This window comes from Taeniopygia guttata, chromosome 3, assembly GCF_048771995.1.
Source record: "Taeniopygia guttata chromosome 3, bTaeGut7.mat, whole genome shotgun sequence".
Taxonomy (NCBI): Eukaryota; Metazoa; Chordata; class Aves; order Passeriformes; family Estrildidae; genus Taeniopygia; species Taeniopygia guttata.
Window position 1 is genome coordinate 71,482,235 of NC_133027.1, and position 13,011 is coordinate 71,495,245.

Consider the following 13,011-nt stretch of genomic DNA (forward strand, 5'->3'; position numbering starts at 1 on the left):
ATATAAAGTTCAGAATTGTTTTCAAGAGGAGAATCCTCAATGAGTTTCAAAGAGCCTCTTGGGTCATTAGTGCAGGACTGCCCTCCAGATCAATAGCCTGGTGTTTTTATCTCGGTTTCCTTTGAATGCCTCTAGTGGTTGACTCAACAACTTCCTTTGGGAAATTATTCCATTATCTAATCACCCTCATGATAATAAATGTTTTCCTAATGTCAGCCTTAACATTTTTCTTTTCCTATTTTCAGTCTGTTATCCTTGTGATGCTGCCCTTAACCTTAACCTCAGTGCTCCTTCCTCTCTATTACATTGTTAACTCTTGAAGTGTGCTCCAGTTGAGTTTATTAAAAAACTACCAAACCCTTTCTGCATCAGTCAGGTCAGACCCTGTCTTTATTTGGAATCTAGTGTTTTACTGAAAGAATTAGGCTTAACAGATACTTTGAAATAACCTGAGAAAGTACTGAAGATGTGAAAGTATTCATCCAGGGGTAATTGGAGTGAGGTGTTTGGGTTTTCTTTCTTTGCTTTATTTGGGCTTTTTTTTTGCTCAGGCTTCTTTGCTAGGTTTCTTTTCCTAAAAGATTCCTACTATATGTGTGAGAATGATCCAGCTAGCATCCCTTAGTTGGTGAGAGAAGACATGGTTCCATATTGATTGCTGCATGTGCTGTGGAGATATTTAGCCCTTCTACACAAGGAGGATCAGCTCATACTGCTGTCTATGCCTACCTGGAAGTTTCAGGCTTCTGATGGAAGGGTCCAGTTACTTGGTGTTATGTTGGGAGTTCCCAGTCATTAAGGGAAAGAGTGAAGGAGAAATTAAATACTGTTCCTGGTTTATTCCTGTGCTGCTGTAAGAGAGGATGAGAAAGGAGGAGTCACAACTTGGCGAGGTAACTTGAGCTCCTGCTTTTTGCTAAACTCTTGGACCACACTCCAGCAGAAGCTTCATCTGCTTCGAGCCTTCACCCTCGGAACTGTTGTTCTGCTTTCTCTCTGCTGGGGTGAGAAAGCAAGGGCTGGGGAGGAAGGGCAGAGGAAGAGGACTAGAAGAGATGAGACAAAACTCTGCTTTAACAAGACTCCACTCCACCATACTCTGATCCTAAAACAGGACTAGAGTAGTTTCTTTAAGCTTCTTAGCTTAGACTGAAAGATAACCAGCGAAGGCGATGCAGGGTTTGCTCGCATTATGCCACTTTTCAGTATTTGTTTCATTACCATGTTCTCTAGAGAAAGGGGTAAATTTTTGTCTCCAGAGAAGTTGATCACTGCTAAGTCCCATGTCTGAATGATGGTTTACTTAGTCCTAAAATTCATTCTCTAAAAACCTCTTTACAGGATCAAAAAATTAGCATGCCAGAATTGAAAGCTCCACTATTTAATTATTTTGAAAATGTTGAGCATATCACAAAATACTGCTGTGAATTATTGCATACTTTTGTAAGAAAGAGATATGAAGTCTTTTCAGTAGGATTTTTTACAGTTACTTGGGTAGATTGAAGCTACTGTTCACAGTAGAAAGACTAGTGTTAGCAATGAGAATGAGATAATGAAGGATGCTTATTAAATTAAGCAGAGATGTTTGCTAAAATAACTATGCTCTACTAGACTGAAGGCTGTGCTGCAGACATGTTTTGAAAATGTGGTTTTAGCATTGATCTTCCATCTTCATATCTAACAATATCTGAAATTTTGCGGGTCATTAGTTCAGCAAGTGGAATTGTCCTTGTTCCATTTAAATATTCTACGTCAAACGGTTGAATTATTTATATTACGAAAGCACATGCACAGTTTCACAATGATCATTAGTTCCAATATGAAAAATCACATTGCAGATGATAGCAATTAAATACCTTTTAATTTCAAATCATAAAGGGCATAACTTTTCTTTACCCTAATTAAGATTTGAGCTTTAATTAGCTCAGCATTGTGGAATTTCAGTAAAGGATATGATCACTTGAGGATAAGATGATATGTGTTTATTTCATACTATGGTCTCTAAGCAAGCTGCATCACAGATTCTGTCTGTATTTCAGTCATTTTTATGTTTGCACTTATTTTTTAAAATACAAACAAAATCTGAAATACTGTCTATTACTGTCACCTTTAGCTATGCAGAGGTTATTACACAGCCATGACTGATTTTTGTTTGCACCTTGGAAATGTCAGTTTGCCACTCTCTTAATTAGGGAACACTAGAAGTGCTGTCTTAGTCACAGTGATGGCAATTTTTAAGCAAGCTTACCCCATAAAAAGCTTTGCATGCTTTCAAAACATGGTGGTAATATTTTTTCTTCTACCAAGCGATGGGGAAGAATCTCAATTCAACAGACATTCACAACTACACTAGTCACTCTTGACGCAGATTATATGGAATAAAACTTTGCTAATAATGTTTGGTAGATTATTTCTAAATAGCTCCCTGATTATGCTTCCCTTGTTTTCCCCATTGTGGTGTTAATTTAATGTAATTTAGTCAAATCAGAAACTCCAAATGAGCATACTGCTCCCTGAGCAAGCTGGGACACGGAAGTCCAAATTGCTGCTCGCAGATTTTCATCTCTCTTAAACACAACACCCACACTGAGGTAACACAGAGAACAAGAGAGTCTACTCAGTTCTTTTCCTGAGAATTTTTTTTTTGTCTTTTTAGCATCATAGAACTTACTAATGTGACACAGTTAATTCAATTCTTTTTAAAAAATGATTAGCTATTTACATTTTGACAATTTACACAATGTGAAAACACTAAATGTTGATTTAGGCATATGCAGAGTGTGCTATTATGTATTTCAAATTGCCTTGGAAAGGCAGCAAGATAAACATTTAGGAAATATTTTCTTACTTGTTTTTCAGAATGATTGCAGCTTTTAATTCAAGTGAAACAGGACTTCTCCATCTTTCTTAAATTAAGACTTTCCACATAGCAAGACCAAGTTGTGTCCTTGACTACAACCTGGGAATCTTTTGTCCAAAACTGCTGTTGTCTATAATCTTTGAATCAGAGCTGAATTGCCTTTTAAGAGTTTGTGGTTACTCATTCAACATGTGTGGGTGTAATGCTGTGATGTATATTCTGCAGGAAGTCAAACCAGATAATCAAGACAGTCTTGGTCTACATGACTACATGTAAACTTTTCAAATGAGCCAGTTGTTCTCCCTGGATGTTCTAGGAGATAATGCCAGTGCAAAGGTTAATAAGAATGTTCATATTAACTGAAAATGGAAACACAAAAAACAGAGAATACATTCTTCATAAGCATAGCAAAGATGGAATATATAATAGGACTTAGGAGATTTCTTCCTAGACCTTTAACACTAGGAAAAAAAATCTGAGACTCTTGTAATAGAGTAAAAAAAAAAACAAACAGTGGAAATATTAAATAGTTTGATTAGTTTATTTGGAACTGATGAAAAGATGGACCTTTCTTCCATTCTTTTGCTGTCTACTGACATAATATTTAACTGAGGAAAAGGTCTAACATATGCAAAAGCTATCAGAGGACGAGCATATGGTTGGTTAAGTGATATAGCTCATCCAGTCCATTTTTCTTCAGTGTGATAAAACCGAACAAAAAGTAAAACAGTAATGGACCCAGCACTGCCTTCTGTGGCAGATGTCTGAGATGCTTTTGAAGGGTGTCTGGAGTAGCTGGTCAAGAATGAACCAGTATTTAAGTGTGAAGTAGAAGTGACTGCAAATCATTCAGACAGCAGGAATATCAGTTTGGAACTGGCTGAATGTTAACAAGGATGTTCAGAGCAAGACTTGTCCCCAACTCTTTTGCTGTGCTCTGTTAAAAATGTGATTTTCCGTTTCATCCAGTGCCACAGGCAACCTCTAAATTTTGCTGGTGGGAAGGAGTCATAGTATCTCCCTGAACTGCTTTTGGAACCTCAAGCAGAGTTGATGTTGAGCTGAAGGAACAAAGACAGCAAAAACCTCTGTACTGTGGCTGTGGATGCTCCTGTGTTGTAGTATGCCCCGGCTACTACAAAAGCCTAGCAGGAGGTTCTTTCCAGTCCCTTCACTACTGGGAGCATGCTGCTAAACTGACTCTTACCAGCAACTTTTTCATCTCTACAGCACAACTGAGAAATTATACTTGTACTTTGGAATATGGGTTTTTGACAAATCTCTGCAGCTTCCTTTAAGCCCTAAAGAGTGAGGCATCCCTAGCTTACACGCTCATCTACCATACAGATCTGAATGGGAATGATAAGCCCAAGTGCCATTAACCTTCTAATGTACAGGCCTACAACTTCTTAGCTCTTTCGTTGTCTTATATGTTACTGTCACGTAGTTTAATGGTCTCCTAATTTGTGTGTGTATGTGAACTAATTAGCAATACAAAAATATGAAATCACCTTGTATTTTCTTATCATCAAATCTTCTGAGGGTTCTGAATTTGTCTTCATGCATAAGGCAAAATAATCAAAGAAGCAGAGCTTGTTAAATTTGCCTTCATTAACACTGAATTTATTTGCCTAAGTACTCTTATTCCTGCTGAGCTCACTTAAATATACAATTTCCCTGTTTGATATTTTTTCTTGTTTCCCAGAATACATTTTCCAGCTAAAAAGGAATCCACGTTTTTATAAGAATTTTTTGTCTTTCTGTATACTTCTTTCTCATATAGTATCCAAGACCACGTTTATGAAAGATGATCTTTGTCAAAGTAGATCCAACTAGTGCAGCCAGTTTGTAGCAACCTGGCAGACCTTTGTTGATCGGGCTTAACTTTAAACATCTGCAACACAATCCCTTGGACAGGAAAGAAATTGTGTGTCATCTTGTTTTCCTTCATTTATGAGAAAGTGCTGCCAAGTGCATTGACCTTCTTGGTGCTTTGTTGAAGTCAAGTAATTAACCTATTGGATCTTTTTATTGCCTTTGTGGCAATAAAACTCTTGGTTAGCTGGCATGTCTCATTGATTTAGGTGCGACTTATAATTCAAAAGCCTCACTCTTTTTCCTTTCCTCTTCTGATTTTTTATCCTTCTCTAAATCTGATGTTTCACTTCAAAGCTTCTGGGTCTAAGTCGTTAATTCATATTTTAATCCATTCCTTGCCATTCGTGCATACTGAAACCCAATGTCTTAATCATCTATACCCTCTTGGCTCACAGCTGTTTCCTCAACTTTTAATATCTGGCATATAAACCCTTTTAAGACACTTTCTGCTGAGTAAAATACCCAAGGCTACATCTGATATTTGACAGGATAATCCCAGTGGTATTTTCCATAGACTCCTTAACTCTAGGGCACTGTACAGTTCATGTTTCCTCTTAATATTGGAGGAATGGTTTAATTGAATTTTCATTCAGCCTTCTGTCACTGACCCCTTTGTCAGACTTCATTCATTACACTATTCCCAATTTACATTTTCTCTCTCTTTTTTTTTTTTTTTTTTTTTTTAATTTTCTCTAGAATGGGGCAAATGCATTTTGGGGTTCAGGGAGATGTACACCCACTCCCTGGGTCAGTATGGCTCAGTATGCACTGAGGTCTATGCTCATGTGCATTCATGCTGATAGAGGCCTGTTCTGTCTGTGTTTATACAGGCACTGAAAGAAAAATTGGGAGTACTGCAAACTTGGTGTTTTTTCTTATGCCCACTTTTAGCACAGAATGTTAGAATGGCTTGGGTTGGAAGGGACTTTAAATATCGAGTTCCAACTCCCCTGCTATGAGCAGGGACACCTTCTACCAGAGCAGGTTGCTCAAAGCCCCGTCCAACCTGAACTTGAACACTTCCATGGATGGGGCATCCACAGCTTCTCCGGGCAACCTGTTCCAGTGCCTTACCACCCTCCTGGTGAAGAATTTCTTCCAAATGCTTTATCTAAACCTCTTTTAGTTAAAACCATTCCCCCATCTCCTATCACTTCAGTCCCCTATAAAAAGCCCCTCTCTCCAGCTCTTTTGTAGGTCTCTTTTCGGTACAGGAAGGCTGCTTTAAAGTCTTCCTGGAGCCCTCTCTTCACCAGGCTGAACAGCCCCAACTCTCTCAGCCTTTTCTTCATAGGAGAGGCACTCCATTCCTCTGACCATCCTCTGGACCCACTCTAACATCTTCACGTCTTTCTTGGGCTGGGCACCCCAGAGGCCGATGCAGGGTTCCTGGTGAGGTCTCACCAGGGCAGAGCAGAGGGGTAGAATGCCCTCCCTGGCCCTGCTGCCCACGCTGCTTTGGATGCAGCCCAGGACATGTTTGGTTTTTGGGCTGGGAGTGCCCAAGGCTGGGTCATGTCCAGCCTCTCGTCCACCAGCACCCCCCAAGTCCTTCTGACAGGGCTGCTCTCTTATCCATTCTCTGAGCAGCCTGTATTTGTGCTTGGGATTGCCCCAGCCCAGGTGCAGGACCTTTCACTTGGCTTTGTTTACCTACATGAGGTTTGCATGGGCCCAATCCTTTTGAAAAGGAAATTTATGGGAAGATGCAGTATTGGCAGAATCCATGCCTGTGAAGGCTGTCCTGTAAATGCCTGAATCAGTGCTTCTAATGAATGCACTCAGAGCTGCACTGATTTATTTTGTTTGTCTGGCCCTCTTCATATTAAGCTGATGAGCTCTGATCTTGTCCTTTTTGCCCACCTTGGAGTATATGTGAGTCTGTTTTTTTACAGTGCCATAGGTTCCTTCCCTGAGCTCTTGCTATCAGCTGACAATGTAGGAAGAAGCAGCATCTGCCATGAGCAGATCCAGGGCTCTGTTAGGTTTTATCATCATCTTATTGTCATAATCCTTACCATAATTACATCTGGCTAACATTTAACTTCAATTGTAAGGGTTTCAAGGCTTGCTGCTCAAACTGCTTAAAACATGCCTGTTTTCTACAGTGTCACTGTTTAGTGATCAGTGTTGTGCTTGAGGAATATATTCTTTCCTCCAAGCTTTGATATCAGAGACTTGGACTGATTATATTTTAATTCTCTTGTATGTATTGCATTAGACAATGATTTTGGAGCCCTCTTTATAAAGGCTTCAAGGGTCTTCAAGCATGTGCAGATAAAGACATCCTAGAAAGTATTTGTTGTAGGTTCAAACACAGCTGTCCAAATACGCCATAGAATGTCACAATGACTTAAGATGTAAGCATTAAAAACCTTTAGTAAAGGTTTTTAATGCTCCAGAAAATCTTGTTTTACAGGATTTCTTAAGCGAAGTTTGTTAAAATGGTATTAAATAAAAACCCAAAAGTCAATGATTTGCAAAGTAAAGCCATGAACAATAATAAAATTATTCCACCAAGTTTAATTTAATGTCCTTAAATGCATACATACTTAGAGCTTTTCCCTCTTGATGTATATTCATTTTTATTGATATTCCAAAAAGAAAATAAAAATATACCAGTAGGTATTAGAATTTAATTCTGAAAGCTGGAGTTTCCACTTGATCAGAATTAGCTTAACATGAAGAAGCAAATACTCCTCTCAGAGTCTCAGTTCAAATCATCTCAAGGTCACAGAAGGAATCTAAGGAGGAATATAAAGAAATACCTGTTCAAATGAAATAATTTCTTTCTGCACTTAACTTTTTAAATCTCAATTTGTGTTGCATGTAGAGCATATAGCTATGCTCTATATAGCATAAGCGAAACATATATATATAATCGTTATTTTTGTTTAAAACCTATGTGTGTGTATATGTATATATACACGTTTTTTGTTAAGACACAGAAAAAATCAAACTTAACAAGAGAATGTTAATGTTTATGCATTATTTAGTCCCAGAATTGCCAAGAATTCTGCCCACACAGAATTCCAACAGATGCCAAACACGTAGAAGGGCCGCCAAAAGCTGAGAGCATTGCATAGTCTCCATTGCACATTGAGTCATTTAAATTCAGGTGTTAACCTCTGCCTAGTTCATTAAAATCTACCAAACTGAGAAAAGGAGATACCATTTTAGTGATGTTTCAGACTCCACAAATGTTTTTCATGTATGTTAACTAATTTCCATTAAATTTGTTTGCAATGGTACCTAAATTTGGTTAAGTAAGAATAACCAGATTTAAAGAAAATCCTGGGAAGATGAGTCTTTGCCTTTACTTTGTGTAATGCTCACTGGTGCACCAGAAGTCTGTAGAGACTTCAGAACTCATAGAAGACTTAAGGATGATTAAGACAAAATGTGTGTCCCCATAAAAGGAACATGAAAGACAGATGCATGTTCTTCACTTTTGCTTGACAGTAGTGCTGGTTTAAATTCACCAAACATGCTGATAATTTAAAGTCTTTATCAAAGCCTTTAAAAACAGTTTACTGTATAAAACCGCCACATGCATAAAGATATCTAGGAATATTAGTACTTTTATGCCCTCTAACTAATATATCATTATATATTATAAATAGTATATCAATACATAATAGTTTCTGCTTATTGATCTGTAGAAAACACTGACGACTTAATAAGGCTTAATACAAATATTCTTTTATAAATCATTCTAAACTGAGATGCAGAAGTCTTAGATAAAAATTAATCTTTTATATATGTTTAAGGAAGTGGTTATGAAAAGAGGGTTAAAATTCACCAGAGACTATTTTTTTTCACCGTCACTAGATGAAGGTGCAAAAAAATACTTTGTATCTAGCACTGTTACACCTCACCCTCATTCAAACATGACTCTACTGGGGATATTTTGTGTGTTTCACAGAACCACAGAAGGGCTGAAGTGTCCCATCAGGTCCCATGGAAGTGTGTTTTTTTTAGTTTGGTTTAATGTGCCCTTAACTAATCCTTCGCTATGTAGGTTGTCCCAGTTTCTCCATGCTTCCTCACAGCTCTTAGGGGCCTCTGGCTTGAAGGATTGCTAGTAAAGACCAAGCTAAGGAAGGCACTGAGTACTTCTGCCTTCCCCGTGCCCTTTGTCACCAGGTTCCCTGCCCCATCCATCAGCAGATCCATGGGATTTTTCCAGTTTGTGTGTTGCTTCTACACCTGTAGAAGTCCTTTCTGTTGCTTTTACTTTCCTCAACAGATTCAGCTCCAGATGGGCTTTGCCTTTTCTCTCTCTTTCTAATTAATTCTGTTTTGTTTCTGACAATTTAAAAGAGATGAAGGTTTTCCTCTTTAGCTCATGTCTTCAGATTACTGAAGATTGAAATGCAGCTGGTTGTAGTTGAAATAAGAGAATAGCTCAGCCTCTCCTATTTATAAAGGCAATTTTAGCAGCTTCAGTTTCTTTCTGTAAGAAAAGCTCTGACTTCCCCTATCAGATATAGGAGGAAGCATATTGCAAATTGGATTAAACTGATGAGGAGAAACAGTTTCTCAGATCATTTTAGCAAAACGAAAAAGAGAAAATGTAAAGCCAAGTCCTCCTTTCCTAAATCTCAGTGTTGTAGTTGGTAGATGACATCACCTTTAGCAATTATAGTTCGAGATGTAAAATGCTAATGGCATATTACCCTGAAGGCATTTTGCAGAACAGGCCCTGGAAGCAGGGATTTAAGAGGTAATAGAGGCATTTGACAACTCTTAATGAAAGCAGTAGCCTGAAAATCACACATCTCCAGGCTTTTAAGTGCAGTGTTGTAAGGCTTTCAAAAACCAAGAGAGGTTCACTAAAGCATTCTTGCTTCATGTTCTCGTGAATGGAAATGAGCTCCTTTGCTTGTCTTGTGAAGTGTTAGCCGAGAGGAAAGTGCTGGAAGAAGCAGCAGCAAGTTCATGCAGAAGCAGTAGGACTTGTTAGATGCAACAGGGAACCTGGGCTCCATGGGCCAAGTTTTGCAAGGTGTAAGTATTAAAGAACAACTAAAAATTATATATTGGAACAAGGAGCCAGAAGGGTGTCCTCCTCGATTTGGTTTCCTAGTAAATGCAAAACCTGAGTTGCTTATTTGAGATTTGAAAACCTTTTGATGAATTCTGCGCTTTGAGCACAGCTAGGGTGATTTATGACTCTGTGATGTCAATCTGTATCTGGCAGAACTTTGCTGGGTTGTGCTGCCATTTTAAATTTTTGAAGTTTCAAATGTAAGTCATCAGATTTTTCCAGCCCTTCACTTAAATCTTTTTGCAGATAAAATTTTTCTTCCAGGTGTTAATTGTGATGTTTGAGATAAATAAAAATGAAGCGAAACAAAGCAACCCCACAACCTGCTAAATAAGAATAAAATAAATAATCGTCCATTTGAGTTTCAGTTCAGTTTTACTTGCCTACTTTAATGGTGCAGTCTGCAAGTTATGTGTAGTATTTTTGACAGAAAACAAAGTTAGTGAGATACGAATTTCTCACGAATTTCTCAATCTAAGTAGGAGTAACCATTGAGGGGATTGTAACAGCTTCTTTTTATCAGGGCTTTGGTGGTTTTAAATAGTATATCTGTGCAAAGTAAGTGTAATCTATACTTGGTGTATTGCTCTTAATTTGAGCCATGCCAAACCAAAGAAACTGGGTGAATCACTGCTTGTATCTCACCTGGAAGGTTTATTAGTTGTAACTGGAGCTAGGGTGACACTGGTTATACCGAGGTAGCAGCTGCTGTTCGATGGTTTTGTAGCACCAAGACCAAAACAGGTCAATGCTACAAGTGATTCTGACTTCCCTCACACTTGATATGCAATTATTTACTACAGTCTATGGAGAAGCTCAGTGAAACATCCTGTAAGTGCATTGCCAATGCATGTACAGGTGGCCAAGTGGGACTTTGGGGTTGGTCACTTCAGGAGGAGTGAAAGGAGCTGGCCAGAGAAGTTGTGTCCTCTCTGACTGCCAACATGCTCCTACATGACGTGTGCCCAGAACCGTACTCTGTCCCAAGGCCAGCTGCCATGGGGGGGCTTGTGTCTGGGCTGATGAGCTCTCCCAGTCTGTGTGCAAGGTGCAAGTATGGAATGGCCACCTGGAAATCAACCATGGAGGGTTTTTGTTCAAAAGGTTTCCTGGAGATTGTTTGCAAGAGTGTTAGCTGGGCCAGACCAGAACCTTCCCAGATGCCTTTCTAACAGTTTAAAAATATGCACAATACCAATGCTTGAGAACATTGCCTGGAAGCATTTTAATATACAAGTGTTGATACACTCTCAGGGTCTTTCAGGATGTTGGCAAAGTCTTTTTTTTCACTAACCCAGAAAAAAATTACTCTAAGAAATTCAACATATATTTGCTTTATGAGCATGAAATATTGCATATACTCCTGTTTCACTGTCAACTTCTCTGTATGTTGAGCACTAATGTCTATTGATGGCCAAATCTTTCCTGACAGTTTGTCAGGAACCCACTCTGCAATAGATGAGACATAAGATCTGTTTTGGCCTGGTGCCAAGAGAAATGACAAGGGGGAAAAATGTATTCCAGGGAAAAAGTACACATCATTCTTCAATCAGAAACTGCTAGTTGCAGCACCAAGCATATTTTACAAGAAGCAAAAGTAAATTTGTTGTGGTTTTCAGTTTGTACTGCACAACAATAAAAGCTTATATTTATACAATGTTTTTATGATACAATAGTCTTAAAAATGCAGCTACAACTCATTATTAATGCCATGCATATGCTTGCATCATGATAGCTTCTCCCATTGAGTCAAAAAATGGTAATGCTGTGTTCTTGAGAAGTAAGTCTGATTTCCATGTGCACAGCCACATGTCACACATTGAACGTTATCCAATTTCTCCTGCAGACTCCGCTCCTGTAACTGTCTCATATGTGGTCGTATATAGTCAGTGAATATCAGAACCTGTTCTCCCACTTTCTAATTAGAGCAGACACACTTCTGAAAGGTAATCTGGGAACTACCTCAATATGGTGGTCAAAAATGTACCTCATTGCAAGTTCAAATTTCAAATGAAGAATATACTCTAGTGCATTACTGAAGTAAGACCTTAATACCTATGAAAGCTAATAATACAATATAATTTATCTCATGTTTATTCCAGGGCACAGTTTTTAAGTGTCTCTTTGAGATACTAGTTTTGAAATTATCTCAGTGCCTAAAAAGTGACAATGTTCTTCTTTTTTTCCTTTTTTTTTTTTTTTCAGCTATGGGACCTACTTCAGAAGTTGCAGTTCATCATGACTTACATTGCTCCCTGGCAGATTGCCTGGGGGTCATCGTTCCATGTTTTCGCTCAGCTCTTTGCAATACCTCATATCCTTTACAAATCTGTTTTTCTTTATTCTTAAGTTCCTCTTCATATATGCAATTTATTTACAGTGTTTCAATGATATTTGAAATTCTTAGGTAATTTACTTTGAAATTTGAAAATCTTGGATCATCTTCTGAGAAAAGCAGTTTTCTTTTTTTTTTTTTTTTGGCTGCATAGGATCTGAAATTGGGAAACTGAACTCTGATTCAACCTGGTGTGTTTATTCCCACCCAGCCACATTCTGCAGATTACTTACTTCCCCAGTCCTCAGCACTGAGTTTTGATGCATCCAGAAAGAAATGTTGTGACAGACATATTGCAGGGCTTATGGCTGACTGAGCTCTCAAATATTAGTTTCTTTCTCACTTGTTTCTAGTTGCTATGTCAGATATAAATTCATTTCAGCGAGCCAATTTCTGCTGCAACTGTCCTGATTTTTTTTTCAATTTTAGAAGCAGCTAGATTTTTACATTTTAATGTAAATTTTTTTCACTGGGGTGCTGAGGAATATTCTTCTTTTTAAGCTTTCCACTCTGTTTTTTGAATAACAATATATGTTTGTCAGCACCAAAGCAGTCCTTAGGAGCAGTCTGTTGGGTGCCTATTCCAGGGCTGTCTACAGGTTTGTGGATATGGGGAGTAAAACACAGAGTTCAATGACCTCCAAATGACCTGTCCTGAAGGGTTAAAAACCATATATTGAATTTTTAGAACAAAAATTACTCAATTTGGATTCAAATTCAGTTAGATACTTGATTGAATACAGAAAAAAAAAAAACAAAAAAAACCAAAAAAACCCAAAAACTAAAAAAACCAAACCAAAAAACATTTTAACTGGACAAATTTAACTATATTGATGTCTAAGGCGTTACCAGATACTTTTAATTTCTTCCTTCCCTGCTAACTAAAGT

General features: G+C 38.1%; 1 protein-coding gene across 4 annotated transcripts in view; it reads left to right on the forward strand.

Moving 5' to 3' along the window:
* Nucleotides 1-13,011, forward strand: part of PCNX2 (pecanex 2) — a 150,946-nt gene that overhangs the window by 79,716 nt on the left and 58,219 nt on the right. For all 4 annotated transcript variants that reach the window (XR_012055122.1, XM_072927114.1, XM_030268277.4 and 1 more), the window contains one exon: nucleotides 11,994-12,102. Coding sequence is in view for 3 of the 4 variants with exons in the window: in XM_072927114.1 (XP_072783215.1) it covers nucleotides 11,994-12,102 (109 nt within the window). In the remaining variant the exon portion in view is untranslated. The remainder of the gene's footprint in view (nucleotides 1-11,993; nucleotides 12,103-13,011) is intronic.